Source organism: Pseudonaja textilis, chromosome 13, assembly GCF_049901715.1.
Source record: "Pseudonaja textilis isolate UNSWEBS1 chromosome 13, rPseTex1.2, whole genome shotgun sequence".
Taxonomy (NCBI): domain Eukaryota; kingdom Metazoa; phylum Chordata; class Lepidosauria; order Squamata; family Elapidae; genus Pseudonaja; species Pseudonaja textilis.
Window position 1 is genome coordinate 18118433 of NC_142002.1, and position 17848 is coordinate 18136280.

The 17848-nt window shown below is 51.6% G+C and overlaps 1 protein-coding gene across 5 annotated transcripts; it reads right to left on the reverse strand.

Moving 5' to 3' along the window:
* Positions 1-6519: 6519 nt before the first annotated feature.
* Positions 6520-13481, reverse strand: LOC113442355 (immunoglobulin superfamily containing leucine-rich repeat protein 2-like). Of its 5 annotated transcripts, none has more exons than XM_087941569.1 (3): positions 13297-13481; positions 12222-12344; positions 6520-10182 (listed from the first exon to the last, which is right to left on the reverse strand). In XM_087941569.1, exon 3 carries the CDS (start codon positions 10173-10175, stop codon positions 7995-7997), a length of 2181 nt encoding a protein of 726 aa, XP_087797695.1. In that variant the 5' UTR covers positions 10176-10182; positions 12222-12344; positions 13297-13481; the 3' UTR covers positions 6520-7994. The 5 variants fall into 5 exon arrangements, with proteins under 5 accessions (XP_087797695.1, XP_087797694.1, XP_087797698.1 ...); XM_087941568.1 differs by having other exon boundaries at positions 12995-13460; XM_087941572.1 differs by lacking the exons at positions 12222-12344; positions 13297-13481 and adding an exon at positions 11932-12013.
* Between the last annotated feature and the right edge of the window lie 4367 nt (positions 13482-17848).

The following is a 17848-nucleotide window of genomic DNA, read 5'->3' on the forward strand; positions in this document are numbered from 1 at the left end:
AACGTAAGTAAATGTCCTTTAATGCCTCCAACTTGGCCCCACTGTTCAATAATTCTCAGTTGGAGATAAAACTTACTCAGAAATAGTCTTCAAAAGAAAGCAATACAGTCCGGACTTAATGAGCAGATAGTGATGGAAATAAAAAACCAAACAAACTTCAATGAAGGAAATTCCACAACAGACCAGGATAAGTAATTACCAAATTCAAGGAGATAACAAGGCACAGTCTGTTGGAAGGACGCCAACCAAGATAACTTCAGCCCAAGATAAAACACGCTTTGCTTCTGTATTGTAACCGTCTCTCTTATATACTATTCTCCCAGCTGCAACTAATGACGGGGATCATGGCCGCTTCCTCTTTCGTAAACCAAGTTGTTCCCTTCTCCATTCCTCCCTGCGTATCCTAGGATGAAGAGGGGATGGGAGTGGTTCTTCCTCTGACTGCCCAGCCGGCCTCTGCCCTTCCCCAGCCTCCTCCACAACCTCCAGAGCCACACCTCCACTCCCTGTTGGCTCCTCCTCCTCTCCCTCAGAGTCCGACTCTACCAAGGGCATGACAGGTATGTCTGTCTCTTTCCAGTCCTGAATAAATGCTATCCTTGCTGCAGTAATCATACGCATAATCAAATATAGCTCATCTTTATTGTATTTGTTTGACATGATTCCTAATAGAAAGCATTCTGGTACATGATCTAATTTAAAACCCAACATTTCCTCCAACCACTTCCTTGTCCTGAGCCAAAACTCTTGTGTTGTTGGGTTTTTTTTGCAGCTCCATCACGCATGATAATAGGTTCCCCGTTCCATTGAGCATTTCCAACAATTCGGGGACTCGCTTTTATACATCTTAGCCAATCTGGCTGGTGGAAGTCGATCTTCCAAATCTAATTGGATCCATTATTCTCCTCCTTCGATGGAGAGACAGGGAGATGCCCACACACACACACACACACACACACACACACACACACACACCTATGGATGGTGTTTTTAATCCGACGGCCAATTTACATGATCACCAGCTGCAAGAGAAGATTTTCAAACACATCTCTTTGGACAAAGAAAATAGCTTTTTCAATAATACCTCACTGGGTTACGGGTGAGAATATCGATGCCGTGTCTTTTCTCACAAGCAAACATGTTTCTTGAAAACTGGGGCTACAGTGTGAATTGAGAATGCACAGCAGGTTTTGGCTGGATGATACGTCTGAATGCTAACAGGAAGGAAGGAAGGAGGGGAGGGAGGGAAGGAAGGAAGGAGGGGAAGGAAGGAAGGAAGGAAGGAAGGAAGGAAGGAAGGAAGGAAGGAAGGAAGGAAGGAAGGAAGGAAGGAAGGAAGGAAGGAAGGAAGGAAGGAAGGAAGGCCACTTTCAAAAGTACTTAGACTTATATACCGCTTCACAGTGGGCAGAGTCAGCCTGCAATACTGCATTCTAACCATTGCATCACCACGGAAGGAAGGAAGGAAGGAAGGAAGGAAGGAAGGAAGGAAGGAAGGAAGGAAGGAAGGAAGGAAGGAAGGAAAGAAGGAAGGAAGGAAAATAGCAATAGCACTTAGAATTGTATACTGCCTTTACAGTGATTTCCAGCCTTCTCTAAGTGGTTTATAGAGTCAGTCTTTTGCCCACAACAACCTGGGTCCTCGTTTTACCCACCTCAGAAGAACAGAAGGCAGAGTCAACCTTGAGCCTGGTAAGAATTGAACTGCCCAATTGCAAGCAGCCGGCAGGCAGCAGAAGTAGCCTGCAGTACTGCACTCTAAGCACTGGGCCACCACAGCTCATACTTCCTCTCTTCCAATCTTCCTCTCTTAAATATATATATATTTTCTTTAAAGGGGACCAGCTGCCCAATTTAAAACCCCTGCCGATTCCCATAGAAGCTTGCCAGATCCCTGCCTCCTGACTGTGTTACCCCAGAGAGCAGCCCGCTTCCGAGAAGGACTGCAAAAAGAAAAGAAAGAAAAGAAAAGAAAAGAAAAGAAAGATTGAAGTTAGACGTGCGGCTTCTCTGCCAAGGCAGCAACTTGCTCCTTCCCACCTCCTGTCTTCTGCAAATTAGCTCAGCTTGAAAGCAGGAGAGGAAGCCAAGGGCCCCATCTGCTCTGGAGCTCCCACCGTGAGAAGCAAGGCTTTCGGTGATCAGATTCCGGAGTGACAATCTAAAGGGGTGTGTGTGTGTGTGTGTGCGTGCTTCCTTTCACAACTGAGGTTCCAGCCGTTGGATTGCTTGCAACCTTCATCCTTGCATGGAACTGGTTATTTGAGAGGCAGCTAGGTCCAGTGGGAAAGGCACCAGATGCAGAACCAGGAGATGGTGAGTTCTAGTACCGCTTTAGGCATCTAAGGTGGCTGGGTGACTTTGGGCCAGTCAACAGGAGACAGTGAGTTCTAGTTCCGCTTTAGGCATCTAAGATGGCTGGGTGACTTTGGGCCAGTCAACAGGAGACGGTGAGTTCTAGTACCACTTTAGGCATCTAAGATGGCTGGGTGGCTTTGGGCCAGTCAACAGGAGACAGTGAGTTCTAGTTCTGCTTTAGGCATGAAATTCAGCTATGTGGCTTTGGGCCAGTCAACAGGAAATGGTGAGTTCTAGTTCCATCTTAGGCATCAAAGATGGCTGGGTGGCTTTGGGCCAGTCAACAGAAGATGGTGAGTTCTAGTTCTGCTTTAGGCATGAAATTCAGCTATGTGGCTTTGACCAGGTGACTTTAGGCCAATCAACAGGAGATGGTGAATTCTAGTTCTGCCTTAGGCATCTAAAAGGCTTTGGACCAGTCTCCAGGCGACCGTGAGTTCTAGTTCTGCCTTGAGCATAAAGGCTGAGTGGGTGACTTTGGGTTCAGCCCAGCCCACCTCACAGGATTGTTATTGTGGGGGAAATCGGAGGAGGGAGCATTGCCGAGCTTGGCTGTTTTCTTGCAGACGTTTCATTACCAAACTAGGCAACATCATCAGTGCACTAGCTGGGGAATGAGACGTTGGCAAGGGAACCACCAAGCTCAGCGAGCCCTGAGGGCCTCCCAGTTCAACCCTGAGCCACAGATATTGTCTTCCCTCTGCAGGAAGAGAAACCTGCGGCCTCCAGCAGGGTCGCTGGCGGATTGAGCCAGGTGAGATTTCACCTGCAGAAACCTTTAGAATGGAAGTGTCTAAATGGCTCCTGATCATCTCGAAAGGATACAGTGCAATGTCTGAAATGCCAGGCAGGTGAGACACTCTGGCCTATCTACAGCCATGGGAGCTCATGGTAACGATCAAGAAAGAAAAGAAAGACAGGTGTTTGTTAACCTTAGCTTAGTCTCTTTCTTTCTTTCCTTCCTTCTTTCTTTCCTTTCTTCTTTCTCATTTTCTCTCTTTCTTGTCTCTCTCTCTCTCTGTGTCTCTCTCTGTGTCTCTCTCTCATTTTCTCTCTCTTTCTCTTCTCTCTCCCTCTTCCTTCTCTCTTTTTCTTTTTCTATCTCATTTTCTGTCTCTCTCTTTCTCTTCTCTCATTTTCTCTGTCTTTCTATTCTCTCTCTTCTCTCTCTCATTTTATCTTTCTTTCTCTTCTCTTTCTCTCTCTCTCATTTTCTCTGTCTCTCTCTTCTCTCTCCCTCTTTCTCTCTCTCTCTTTCTTTTTCTATCTCATTTTCTGTCTCTCTCTCTCTTCCTCTTCTCTTATTTTCTCTTCTCTTTCTCCCTCTCTCTCATTCACATTCTCATTTTCTCTCGTCTCATTCTCTTTCTCTCTCTCTCTCTCTCATTTTCTCTGTATCTCTTCTCTCTCTTTTCTCTCATTTTCTCTGTATCTCTTCTCTCTCTTTTCTTTCTTTCTCATTTTTCACTCTCTTTCTCTTCTCTTTCTCTCTCTCTCTCCCCCTCTCTCCTCCCTCTGCCCCCCAGTTTTTAATTGATAATCGTGCGCAAGAGAAGGAGTACCTCCAATGAACCGGGTTAGTTCTCCAAGGGTTTTTTTACCTGTTTACCTGGCTTTAAGTCCCCCGAAACTGAGAGACCGTTCATGTGTGAATGTTGCTTAGCTCCCACTCTCAATCCAGGCCCCCTCAACGAAAACATTCGGGGCAGAAAAGCGTGGAGCCAAGGAATAAAGGGCTGGGGTTTAGGTGAGTTGCAGCCCAGGATTATTTCCCACCCGGGGCGGGGGTGTGTGTGTCCTTCTGTTCCAAAGTTAACTTACATTCAAGCGGACCCCAATGTTGTTTTTCCAGATCACTCTGCGACAGGTTGGAGTTTTCTTCTATTTTTTATTTTTTGTGATTTGGTTTTATTTTCACCTGTGGATCACCCTACCTGGGAAAGGTAAAGCTAGCAAGTGTGCCCAGGCTTCTCCGGAAAGTCGTACCCAATTCAGAGCTCCCGGACTGGTTTCCTTCTCACTACAAATCCTATGTTCCCCAGTCAGCAGGGCCTAAGGTTGGGGATGATGGGGACTTTTACTCCAAGGCTCTTGGAATGCTTCGGGTTGGGCACCGCTGGTTTCTTGGTTGGTAAGCAGGACCAATTCCAATCTCCAGCCTTCGCAGATCCAAAAGTACCTCTGCCAATCCTCAAGATATCACCTACCTCCCCCCTCTCATTTTCTTTCTTCTCTCTCTCTCTTGTTTTCTCTCTCTCATTTTCTCTCTCTTTCTCTGGTTTTCTCTCATTTTCTCTCTCTCTCTCTTTTCTCTCTCTTCTTTTCTCTCTCTTTCTCTCTTTCTCTCTCATTCTCTCTCTCTCTCTCTCTTTTCTCTCTCTCTCTGGTTTTCCTTCTTATTTCTCTCTCTCTTGTTTTTCTCTTCTCTTTCTCTCTCTCTCTCTCTCTCTTCTCTCTCTGTTTTTCTCTCTCATTTTCTCTCTCTTTCTCTGGTTTTCTCTCATTTCTCTCATTTTTTCCTCTCTTTTCTCTCATTCTCTCTCTCTTTCTCTCTCTCTCTCTCATTCTCTCTCTCCCATTTTCTCTCTCTCTGGTTTTCCCCCATTTTCTCTCTCTCTTGTTTTCTCTCTCTCTCATTTTCTCTCTCTCATGTTCTCTCTTGTTTTCTCTCTCTTTCTCTCATTTTTCTCTCTCTTATTCTCTCTCTCTTTCATTTTCTCCCTCCCTCCCTCTCTCTCACACACACAAGTTGTTGTTTTTAGGGCTCCCATTGTTTCCAAAGCGAGGGAGGGACTCCCTTTCCAATCTTGAAGCTGAAACGCGAGCGCCGCACACACACCACAGTTCCGCCGAGCGTTCCGGGCGCCCAAGAGCGCGCGCGAAGTCAAACACCGTTTGACTTCCCTTCCTTCAACCACAGAGTCCATATGGCACGTCTCTCTCTCTCTCTCTCTGCCAAGAATCGGGGTCTCCCGTCGGCAGGCTGAGGCTCTAAGACTCCCCCCCCCCCCCCCCGCCGCCTTCTTTAAAAGCAGAAATCTGTTCCAGCAAGCCTTTTAAAAGGCAGCAAACAAACCTACATCCCGGAGCGCCCGTTCTCTCCTTTCCTTTTTCCGATTTTGGCACTATGAAACGATTAGACGAGGTAGGGTCTCATCCGGCGGGCCCCTTGGATAGCCCCACTAAAACACACACACACACACACACACACATATAGCTATCCTTGGGGCCAAATCTTCGAACTGCCTAAAAGGAAACGCTTGCTAAACATCCTTTCAACGTCGCTCTTTTGAGTTTTAGCTATATTTAGTATTAACAGAACAACAGGGTTGGAAGAGACCTTGGGAGGTCTTCTAGTCCAACCCCCCTGCCCAGGCCGGAAACCTTACACCGTTTCAGACTAAAAAGGGCTGTGTTTTCGCCCTTCTTTTTAGTGATGTATTTGTTTGTTTGTTTCTTTATTTTGGTCAACTCGCCGCTTTCTCCCGCCCTCGCTCCTGCTGCTGCCCCACCTCCCACCCCCCACCCCAAAGGATCGCAATTAAAGTCAAGCCCCCACTTAAAAATCTAATTACTCCCCTCGAATTTGCTTCCTCTCTCTCCGGACAGAAAGACACCACCGGGGCGCACGGCTTTTTTTTTTTAAATGCAAGGACTGTAGAAAGGAGTTAGCGCTCCAGAAAAATGAAACGGCGGTCGGATGCCACTAATTTCGTTAAAACCGAAAAAAGGAGTTTCTGTAAGTTCCAGATGAGAATTAGCGGGATGGAGGTGGGAGGGTGGGCGAGAGGAAGACGGAACGGGCTGGGGGGGGGAGTGAGGAAAAGGAAAATCCCTCCTGGCAAAAGACACCTCCTTTTTTTTCCAAAATGGGCAACCCGCGCGCATTCACCTGGCGGGATTAAACTTTACCGGAGGGGGGGAACAAAATCTCGTTTGGTTTTGTTGATATCTTCAGCCTAAGCGTGGCATCGAAAGATTCTGCATTTATACTGCAAAGATTTTGAGAGGAGAGAGGAATTGGGATGGGGAGAAGGGCAGCGAAGCGTCAGAAGCTCTTGAATTTTATCGTTCTTTTCATCCCACTCGGAATTCAATCTACGGTACATTCCCCGCCCGCCCTCCCAGTTTGCCAAATAAGGATGCAACAGAGGTGGGGGGTTTTTTGTTTTGGGTCTGTTTTTATTAGACTTTCCATCTACAGAAATATACCCCTCTTGTGGCTGGGGTTTGACTGTATCATTAATTCTTCTTAGACTTTAAACCATCGTATGTACAGTATAGAAGTGGTACTATTTCTCCCAGCCCTGGAGAGAGAGAAAAATTGTGCTGTTTCTTAGTTGATCTTTTGTTGTGTTTGCATTTTTTGCTGCGTTGTTTTCCTTGACAAAAGTCTAAAAATATATACTAATAAAACCACAGGTTCACCAATGCAAAAACTATCTCGCTCCAAAAATCAGCAGCCAGACCCACCAATAATTTTCTTTTCCTTTCCTTTCCTTTCCTTTCCTTTCCTTTCCTTTCCTTTCCTTTCCTTTCCTTTCCTTTCCTTTCCTTTCCTTCTTTCCCCTTCCCTTTCTTCTTTCCTTTCCTTTCTCTTCTTTTCCCTTCCTTTCTCCTTTCCTCTTTCTTTTCCTTTCTATTTTCCTTTTTTTTTTTCCTTTCCAGTCTTTAAATGCCACCCAAATACCAGCCAGGGCGGGAAAGTTAACTAAGCAACTATTCTACCGATTAAACGTTTAGGAAACACGGATCTTCATGAGGGGAAACCCTTCAGGTAGGAGCCCAGGAGGGAAAATTCACGACGGGAGGATGGTGGAACTAAACATGGCCTGTTTCACTCGACTGAATGAGTCCACCAGCGGTCCAAAATGCACACAATTACATTGACACGTTTCTACAGCACGGGCTCCAATTATTATTCACAAGGTCAGAGGCAACCTGTTCCTTCGGTTGGACCTTCCTGGATCTGCTGCCGAGCAGCGACCCTGACCCGGGTTGTTACCGTCTTCACGACCAACTTTCCAAGCGGTTAGGGAAGGCAAGGCAGTTTGTCCGGGCGGTTGGCCGGCTTAGAACAAAGGACGGGAGCTGTCCAGCAATCGCGACCTCCTGAAACTTAACGGAGGCGCTCTTTCGTAGGGAATTTCAGGGACCCCCTACCCGCTCAAACCCGGGTTCTACTCCATCCTTACCTTTCAATTTCGACCAAGAAATGGATTCAACCAGAGTGAGGGAGAAAGGAGGGGGAGACGTGTGTCAACGAGAGGGGAAGGAAGGCAGGCCAACGCCCGAGGCTTGTTGCATGGGTCCTTCCGACTTTCAAAACTTGGGGGAGAATTTCTCCACCGCTTAGCTCCCTGACGGACCCCTTCAAAATGTTCTCTGAATAGGTCGTCGCCCTCCAAGAAAGGGACGGGCAGAGAACCTCCCCCCCCCGCCCCCACCCCCAAAAAACCCCAAGCCCAACCCCCAACCCCACCACAGCCAACCTAGGCTGAAAACAATCCAAATATTCCACGCGCTTCTTCCAAGCGGAGACCCTTCCCAAGAAAACAGCCCGATGGATCCGCAAGGGTCCGGCGAGGCGCGAGAGCAACTCCGAGAGTTTCGGGAGGGGAGCCGCCCGGGCCAGCTCAGCGAGGCGGGGGCTTGTAGTTGCCGTTGATCTCCTGGGCGATGGTCACGGCCTCGGCCCCCAGCGGGAGGCGATCGCTGTATTCGGAGCCCCCTTCGAATTCCTCCGGGTTGGCTTTGGAGTGGGATTCCGCCAGGGAGCCAGCCGCCAAGCTGGGGTCCCTGGCCAGCTGCCCCCCGCCCTCTCCGGCCCTCCGCTCTTCTTCTTCCTCCTCCTCCTCCTCCTCCCCCGCGTCCTCTTCCTCCTCTTCCAGCTCCCCGCGGCCCACCTCGCTGGGCTGGTAGTTCTTCTCCGACTCCAGGTAAGAGGCGCGAGGGTCGAAGTCGGCCGCCATGTGCTTCTCCATCTGGTCGGCCGGGTTCTGCGCGCGGAGGATCAGGCGGTAGGTCTTGCCCTGGTACTTGGAGAGCAGGTGGCAGCAGGTGGCGCCCAGCAGTGGGAGGGTGGCCAGGGCGAGCAGGAAGGCGCTGACCACCACGATGATCAGCAGGGAAGGTACCTCCTTCTTGGTGCTGAAAACCACCTGCACCTGACAGTCCTCGCCCGCCGCGAAGCTCAGGCAGACCGAGTAGTTGGTGCCCGGGGCGAGGCCTCGGAACCAGTAGGAGTTCAAGCCTTCCTCGATCTGCGACCACCGCACCAGCGTCGCCGGCGCCCCGCCACGGCTCACCTGGCACAGGTAGAGGTGACGCAGCTGGCCCTTCTCCCGGCCGCCGGAGAGAGGCGTGATCTGCACCTTGGCTTCGCGCTCCGACACGTCCAGCGCGATGACGCCCAGGTCGAAAGTCTGAGGCTTCAGCTCCGAGCTCTGGTTGAACGCGTGGTTGGAGACGTAACGCGGCAGTTGGATCGGGGCTGCGTCGCCCAGGCCGCCGCCGCCGCCGCAGCGAGGCTCGAAGCCAGCCGGACGAGAGGGCGCGTCGGCCCCCGGGTGGGATTCTCTGGGCTCTGCCTCGGTGCCGCCACCGCCGCCGCCGGCCGTGTCAGGATCGCGCGCAGCGTTTGGGTTCGGCGGCCAGAGGAGCTTGCGCTTCTCCTCCGGCTTCATGACGCTGTTCTTGGACGCTTTGCGCTCGCCCGGCGGCGCCTTGGCCTCGGTCTTGGCGTTGCCCACGGAGTCCTTGTCCTTGGGCGCAGCGTCGGCCAGAGCCACGCGGAGCGAGCTTTGGTTGCTGCCCACCTCGTTGGCGGCCACGCAGGTGTAAGTGCCTTCCTCCTTCTTGCCCAGGTGAGGGAGCAGCAAGGTGCCGTTGGGGAAGGCGCGGAAGTTCTGCCTCTCCCCCGCGCCCGACGGGGGCAGAGCGTTCAGCCGGTCGGCCTCGCTGCCCGCGATCTCCAGCGTCCGGCCGGAGGCTTGGATCCGCCAGGTGAGCTCGGGCCGCGGGATCCCGTCGGCGTGGCAGTGCAAGGCGAGCGAGGAGCCGTAAGCCAGGCTCTGCAGTTCCGGCTGGGGGCTGAGGCGCACAACAGGCGCGGCGCAGCGCATGTAGGGGACGTCGAGCAGCGGCTTGTCCTTCCAGGCCTCGGGCGCCGCGCAGGTGATGGCCTCCCTCTCCGGAATGGAGATCAAGGTGTGCTCCGTCCAGTTCTTCAGCCACATGAGCTGGCAGGTGCAGTTGAAGGGGTTGTTGTAGATCTGCAGGTGGGAGAGCGAGGTCAGCGGGTCGAAGGTCCCTTCGGCCAGGCCGCTGAAGAAGTTGTTGTTGATGCGCAAGGAGCGCAAGTCGCTCAGCGAGCTGAAAGCCCCCGACGGCAGCTGGGCCATGCGGTTGTTGTTCATCTTGAGCAGCTGCAGGGCGCTGAGATTGCGCAGGTCGGCCCAGGGGAAGTCCGAGATCTGGTTGTGGCTGACGTCGAGGTTCTTCAGGAGGCCCAGCACGGCCAGCGTGCCTTCCTCCACGGCGCGGATCTGGTTATGGGCCAACCAGAGCGAGGTGACTTGAGTGACCTCGGCGAAGGTGCCCCGGGCCAGCGCCGTGATCTTGTTGGCCGACAGGCTCAGCGTGGTCACGTTGGAAGGGAGCCCCGAAGGCACCGTCTGCAGGTCTTTGTAAGCGCAGTCGGCAAACTGCTGCGCGTATTTGTCCACGCAGGCGCAAGGCTCCGGGCAGCCCGCGCTGGGCGCCCACCAGAACACCGAGGCCGCCAGCCAGGCGCGCAACAGGAGCGCGACCACCATCTTGGGTCTGCAGAAAGGGGGAGGGGGGGCGAGGAAGAAAGAGAGAGAAAGGCTGAGAGACGCCTGCGCCCCCACCTCCCTCCCAGGATCCCCCCAGCCCCTTCCGGGGCCCCTCAGTCTCACTTCCCACCCGCTTTCCTCCCAATCTGTCTCCCCCCACCATGCCCGTGCCTTGAGACGCTTAGCAACACCCCTCGCCCCCAGAGAACGAGCTTGTCGCAGCTGCACCCCAATATTCCGCGCCAAGGAAGACGGAGACCTCCGACAGCCTCCCGCTACTACCACTCCCATCATCCGCAGCCAGAAGCAGCAGCAGCCCCTCGCACCACCGACACTGGCAACCCTTGTGGGCGCCCCGAGTCGCGTCAACTAACCATCCGGCCCGGGTCCCTACGACACAGGCGGTCGACACGTGTTTGGCTTCGAGAGTCGAGTTGAGGGCCGTGCCGGTGCAGCTTTGCCACCCGATACCGCCCGCCTCCTTCCTCCTTTTTTATTCCCTTTCTCCCCGCTTTTGAATCTGATCCTTCGCCCGAGCAAGACCCGCTTCTTGCGCGGGATTCGGGGAGTCCGTCCGAATCCTGAGAACGGAGCTTCGGTCTCCGTTTCCTTGGCGGAGAAGGAGCTCCTCCGTCGTCTCCGCCCGCCTGTCCCGGGAGGTTCCCCCTTTGCTTGCCACAGTGCCCCGCCCGTCCTCTCCCGTTTGGCACGTGCCACCCGACCCGCTTGCGAGGAGAGCTGCCCCTCCCCCCAGCCCCCTTCTCCGCCCATCTGCCCTCCCTCCCTCCCCACACCTCACCCCTTTCAGGGTCTGCACACCTCCCTGAGCCATGGTTTAGTCAATCATAAACCACACCTTGGGCTAAAGATACAAAACTGCGGTTGGACTGCGCTGATCCTGACCGAGTCTCAAACAGGAGCCTTCGTTGGCTCGCCTGCCCGCCTGCCCTGCGCGCTCTCGGGACGCCTGCACTCGCGACCAGACCATACACACACACACACACACAAACACATACACCCCAAATCCTGCCCCCCACGTGGATCCTTCAGATCCAAAGACCATTTCTGGCTCCCCAGGGAAGACAAGCACCTGCGCCTCCCCCCCCCCGCCCCTCCCTCAACTTCCCCTGGACCAGATGCAACCACGGGTCGAAGCCCGCCCAGGTAAACTGACACCTGCCCCGCGGGAGCTTCCCTGGCTGGCGAGGGGTGGTGCGCCTTTGCATCTACAGGTTGCGCCTGGCTCCCAGCGCCCCAACCTCCCGGGACCCCAGTCTCTAGCCTCATGCAGATCCCTTACCGCTTTTATGGGGGGCTCCAAGAGTGTTTCCTTCGGGGGAGGGAGGCGCAGAAGCCCTGCGGAACTCCAGGCATGAGACTAGGATCGCGCGTGGCACTGCTCGACTGGGGATGGGAGGGCCGCCGTGGATCGACCCTTCCTTCCTTCCTTCCTTCTCCCTCCCTCTTTCTCCCTTCCTACCCTCTCTGTCTCCTTCCTTCCTTCCTTCCTTCCTTTCCTTTCCTTTCCTTTCCTTTCCTTCCTTCCTTCCTCCCTCTTTCTCCTTCCTACCCTCTCTGTCTCCTTCCTTCCTTTTCCTTCCTTCCTTCCTTCCTTCCTTCCTTCTTCCTTCCTTTCTTCCTTTCCTTTCCTTCCTTTCCTTCCTTTCCTTCCTTCGGGATGGGAGCGGCTTTCCGACTCTCGCCCCCTCCCTCTCCCTCCCGATCGCCGCCCGACGCCCCTCTGCGAAAGCCTCACCTTCGCTCAGCGGAGCTGGCCAGCCCGAGAGCGCAGCCTGGGCGCCCCGCAGATGCGCCCAGCCCGGCCGGCGCGCCTCCCCGTTTCTGGAGTGGGTGTGGAAAGCGCAGCGCCCCCCACACACACACAGCGCCCACCTCCTTCCACCGCGAAAGCCGTGCAATATTTAGCAGGTCGAGATTTTTTCCAAGCCACCGGGGTCGTTTTTTCCCTCCCCTCTGCCCAGCCCAAGCAAGTACGGCCTGGTATGGTTGACCGTCCTCCTCTCCCTCCTCCTCTTCCTCCTTTACCTGGGCAGCGGTGGCAGGAAAGCCAGGTGCAACAGCCCGGGATCCTCAGACAGCTGGAAGGGGGAATCTAGACAGTCATGTGAATGGTCCTTTTTGCTTCCGTCTCCATCGGATTTTTCTATCCTGAACAGCAAATCGGAATAAATGGGATTTTCTTCTGCTGGTTTTCCTCTTTTATTTTCCTGCCTTGGTAGGCCAAAGAGGGTTTAATATTCTCTCTCTCTCTCTCTCTCTCTCTCTCCCTCTCCCTCCCTCCCTCCCTCCCTCTCTCCCTCTCCTCCCTCCCTCTCTCTCTCTCCCTCCCTCTCTCTCTCTCCCTCCCTCTCTCCCTCCCTCCTCTCTCTCTCTCCCCCCTCCTCTCTCTCTCTCTCTCTCTCTCCTCCTCTCCTCTCTCCCTCCCTCTCTCTCTCCCTCTCTCTCTCCCCCTCCTCCCTCCCTCCTCTCTCTCTCTCCCCTCCCTCTCTCTCCTCTGTCTCTCCCTCTCCCTCCTCCCTCTCTCCCCTCTCTCCTCCCTCTCCTCCCTCTCTCCCTCCTCCTCTCCCTCCCTCTTCTCTCTCCCCCTCCCTCCCTCTCTCTCCTTTCTATCTGCCTCTTTCTCTCTCCCCCTCTATCTATCTCTCCCTCTCTCTCCTCTCTCTCTCTCTCTCTCTCTCTCTCTCTCTCTCCATCACACGCACACCCACCATTCTTTGAAATTAAAATAGGTGCAAGGGGTGGGCTTTTTTTATTTTTAGGTTTGTCTTATTTTTATAAACACCTCATGGTAGACATACCTGTTACTCTTTCCTCGTCTTATTTCCCCCATCACAACAACCCTGCGAGGTGGGTTGGGATGAGTGACAGAGTGAGACTGGCCCAAAGTCACCCAGCTGGCTTTCATGCCTAAGACGGGACTAGAACTCACCATCTCGTGGTGATTGGCCCAAAGTCACTGTTATAAAAAAATATCCCAATAAAAGAGGTACACAGACAAACCACAGATCTTAAACTATTAAGATCAGAGGTTTATTTCAGGGCAATTTGGAATATGGAAAGCCATCATAAAATAGCGACATTTCAGTAAGATAGTACTTACTAACAACCCATTGCAATGAAGTCCAGAGATAGTAGCTAAGTCCAGCTAAGGAATAGCTACCATCAGTGGCCCTGATTTGAGATTGACCCCCTTCTTTTACCCATTTCTTCTTCTGAAGCCCACCCAGTGGTATGTAGTCTTACTGGATGTACCTCCCTGTTCCCTCATACTGTTCATCAATAAACACCCACTTGTAGATATGTGCCAAATTCACTTGCCATTTGCTACTTTCAGTTCCCCCTTTTTTTCTCAGTGTCCCAGACAATCGTGATCCAAAACAGCTCAAATTTTGATTGTCCAGCAAATATATGTTTTTTGCAGAAGTAGCAGGTAGCAAATATATTGCTGTGCCTGCAAATTCAGCTCAGCAGATTGCAAATACTGTACTTTACCATGCTTGCAAAAATCTGCTCAGCCAGCGTTATAATACACTGCTCAAAAAAACGAAGGGAACACTTAAACAACACAATGTAACTCCAAGTCAGTCACACTTCTGTGAAATCAAACTGTCCACTTAGGTAGCAACACTGATTGACAATCAATTTCACATGCTGCTGTGCAAATGGACTAGACAGCAGGTGGAAAGCAGAGGCAGTTAGCAAGACATCCCCAATAAAGGAGTGGTTCTGCATGTGGTGACCACAGACCACTTCTCAGTTCCTATGCTTTCTGGCTGATGGTTTGGTCACTTTTGAATGCTGGTGGTGCTCTCACTCTAGTGGTAGCATGAGACGGAGTCTACAACCCACACAAGTGGCTCAGGTAGTGCAGCTCATCCAGGATGGCACATCAATGCGAGCTGTGGCAAGAAGGTTTGCTGTGTCTGTCAGCGTAGTGTCCAGAGCATGGAGGCGCTACCAGGAGACAGGCCAGTACATCAGGAGACGTGGAGGAGGCCGTAGGAGGGCAACAACCCAGCATCAGGACCGCTACCTCCACCTTTGTGCAAGGAGGGACAGGAGGAACACTGCCAGAGCCCTGCAAAATGACCTCCAGCGGGCCACAAATGTGCATGTGGCTGCTCAAACGGTCAGAAACAGACTCCATGCGAGTGGTATGAGGGCCCAACGTCCACAGGTGGGGTTTGTGCTTACATCCCAACACCGTGCAGGATGTTTGGCATTTGCCAGAGAACACCAAGATTGGCAAATTTGCCCCTGGCGCCCTGTGCTCTTCACGGATGAAAGCAGGTTCACACTGAGCACATGTGACAGACGTGACAGGGTCTGGAGACGCCATGGAGAACGTTCTGTTTCCTGCAACATCCTCCAGCATGACTGGTTTGGCAGTGGGTCAGTAATGGTATGGGGTGGCATTTCTTTAGGGGGCCGCACAGCCCTCCATGTGTTCGCCAGAGGTAGCCTGACTGCCATTAGGTACCAAGATGAGATCCTCAGACCCCTTGTGAGACCATGTGCTGGTGCGGTTGGCCCTGGGTTCCTCCTAATGCAAGACAATGCTAGACCTCATGTGGCTGAAGTGTGTCAGCCGTTCCTGCAAGACGAAAGCATTGATGCTATGGACTGGCCTGCCCGTTCCCCAGACCTGAATCCAAGTTAGCACATCTGGGACATCATGTCTCGCTCCATCCACCAATACCACGTTGCACCACAGACTGTCCAGGAGTTGGGGGATGCTTTAGTCCAGGTGTGGGAGGAGATCCCTCAGGAGATCATCCACCACCACATCAAGAGCATGCACAGACGTTGTAGGGAGGCCATACAGGCACGTGGAGGCCACACACACTACTGAGCCTCATTTTGACTTGTTTTAAGGACATTACATCAAAGTTGGATCAGCCTGTAGTGTTTTTTTTTCCACTTTAATTTTGAGTGTAACTCCAAATCCAGACATCCATGGGTTGCTAAATTTGATTTCCATTGATAATTTTTGTGTGATTTTGTTGTCAGCACATTCAACTATGTAATGAACAAAGTATTTAATGAGAATATTTCATTCATTCAGATGTCTTATTTTTGTGTTCCCTTTATTTTTTTGAGCAGTGTATATATCTATGCGATACTGACCAAAAGTTATGTCAAACTGACTTCACTACGTTCAATGTTTTTAATTGTTTTGTTCAATAAAATATTATTTAACAAAAAATTCAGTCGCTTAGCCACCGTCTTGTATTTATGGCCGTGGAAGTGTCCTGGGAAGAGGGGGAATTATACACTTTTGTGACCTTCTAACAAGCAAAATCAATAGGAAAGCCAGATCCCCTTAACAACCAGTTTACTAATTCACCAGGTCAGTGGTCCCCACCCTTTTTTGTACCACAGCCCAGTACAAATGATCCACGGACCGGTACCGGCATCAGCACACACGACCGAGGCAAGGTGAGCCGAACGACCAGCCAGCCGGCCGTCCCCCGCTTCTCTCCGCCACCTTCAACTCCTCCTTTGTACCTTCTCGCGGTTGATGGGCTTTTCGGGCTCTTTCTTAATCTCCTCCTGAGTAACGCGAGACTCCACCACCATCGGGACGGCTCTTCATTCAAAGCCGCCCCCCCCCCCCGCTCTTCAACGAGGATTCCTTCAGCACCCAAATGCCGCTTTCCAACCGACGGCCGACAAGCTCACCCGGAAGCACTTTCTCAAGCACCGTTGAAACAAGATGGCGGCTTCCAAGCCACCACTAGCCACCATTCTTTGCGGCCCGGTACAAAATGATCCACGGACCGGTACCGGTCCAGGGCCCAGTGGTTGGGGACCCCTGCCCTAGGTTACTAATTCATCGGGTTACTAGCTTAAAAACTGCAGAGATTCATTTAACAACGGTGGCAAGGAAGGTTGCAAAATTGGACAAAATTCACTTAAGCAAATGTCTGGCTTAGCACCAACAAAAACTGGGCTTGGTTGTGGTTTTTAATCAAGAGCCATATTAATAAACATTAATATGTAAGGATGAGCTAAGAGGAATTGGCTCAAGGTGGCAGCGTCTATGAAAATGAATTATTGAAGGAGTGGCCTTTGCAAAGCCCTCGTGGGAACGATCCTGTCCTTTCTTCTGCACAGAGTAAAGTTTTTGCAAATCTCCTGTCAACTAAAAAAAATACTTCTCTGACGACCTGGGGTGTGACACAAAAATAACCAAGTCACAAAAATAGAAGAAAGCCACTTTAATGCCTCCAACTTGGCCGGATACGGGAGTAAATGCAGTCCGCACCCAAAGTAAAGTTAATTCAAAATTTAAAAAAAAACCCAACACACCACACTCTAGGAATTACTACGGCAGGCAAGGATGATTAATTGCAGACTTCTACCAGATAAAGCAGCAACCACAGTTGCTGACAAGAATGCACACTTGGCTTCCAGCACCTTTGCCATGCACAGTTTGTCCTTTTAAACAGTCCTCCCAGCTTCGGCCCATGAAGGTGATCAGAGCCCCTTCCTCCCCCACAGACCATGCGACTCATGTTTCTCCCTATCCGCTCCTCCCTGCGTGCCCTAGGATGAAGAGGGGATGGGCGTGGGTCTTCCTCTGAATGCCCAGCCGGCCTGTGCCCTTCCCCAGTTTCCTCCACAACCACCAGAGCCACACTCCCACTCCCTGTCAGCTGTTCCATCTCTCCCTCGGAGTCACTCCAACAGTGGCACGACAACTTCTTTGGGCTTTTTAGTTGCCAGCAGAAAGGGAATGGGGAAAGCAGTGCATTCCTTAAATGCTTCAGATAATCACTTTGCTAGCCGAAGCTTCTGGCGTGCAAGATTATTACTGGAGAGCATGATTGATGACTCTTGGCTACGGATGTATGTCATTGGATAATATAGATCCAGGGGATGGGAGGAAGACCAGGGTCAAGGGGGAAACGAATGATGTGTCAGAGTCGGCTGCAACCAGGTAACACCAACATGTCAACTCCTAATAAATCAATCTGTTTTAGATGCGGCTAGAGACTTATGATTTAAATAGGGGTGCATGTCGGAGTCCTGACATCTCCACCTCAGGGGTGTGTGTGTGTGGTTTATTGGGCATTACACACCAGGCAGAAGCATTTTCCTGGGGCCACAATGGCTTGCAAGATGCTAACCTTTGTCGGTATGGACTCATCGCAATAGTTGAATAAGGGGGTTTTGATTAGAAGCAGAAGCCGGTTAAGGAAAGCTAACTGCTTCTCCGAGCTAACTTCACGGAGAATTTATGTCGTTAAAATTAGGCAGCATAAATTAATCCTAAACTCTGCCCTTCAGCTTTCATTACTTTGGGAAAAGCGGGAGGCAAAAGAGTGAAATCAATTTTCATAAACGCTAAGGCAGACGCTGCCACCAGCCTCTGGCAGCGTTTGTCGAGAACCGTTTAAATTAAGCGATACATAATTAATCGCTGCAAATGGAGAGAGCTGAATATTATGTAGAGCTTGCCATTTCGAGGGATTTAGTTCAAACTGACAGGGCTATTTATCCCCCACCCGATCCCTTTTATTTTACAGGCCATTTAAAACGTATTCTGTCTTTTGGTTCACCTGCTGAATATAAAGACAGATAGAATAACTCTACAAATTCTTCCATACAAAGTTTCTTTATTGGATTATATTAGGCATCCTCAAGGT

Excerpts from the sequence above, each read along its gene's own strand:
- LOC113442355 (XM_087941568.1), bottom strand. The coding sequence starts at position 13,128 with ATGGTGAGTTCTAGTCCCGTCTTAGGCATGAAAGCCAGCTGGGTGACT. Across the intron at positions 12,345-12,994 it reads AGACGAGGAAAGAGTAACAG|GATAGAAAAATCCGATGGAG; the intron begins GTATGTCTACCA and ends TTTGCTGTTCAG. Across the intron at positions 10,183-12,221 it reads TTCCTGCCACCGCTGCCCAG|ACCCAAGATGGTGGTCGCGC; the intron begins GTAAAGGAGGAA and ends CCCTTTCTGCAG.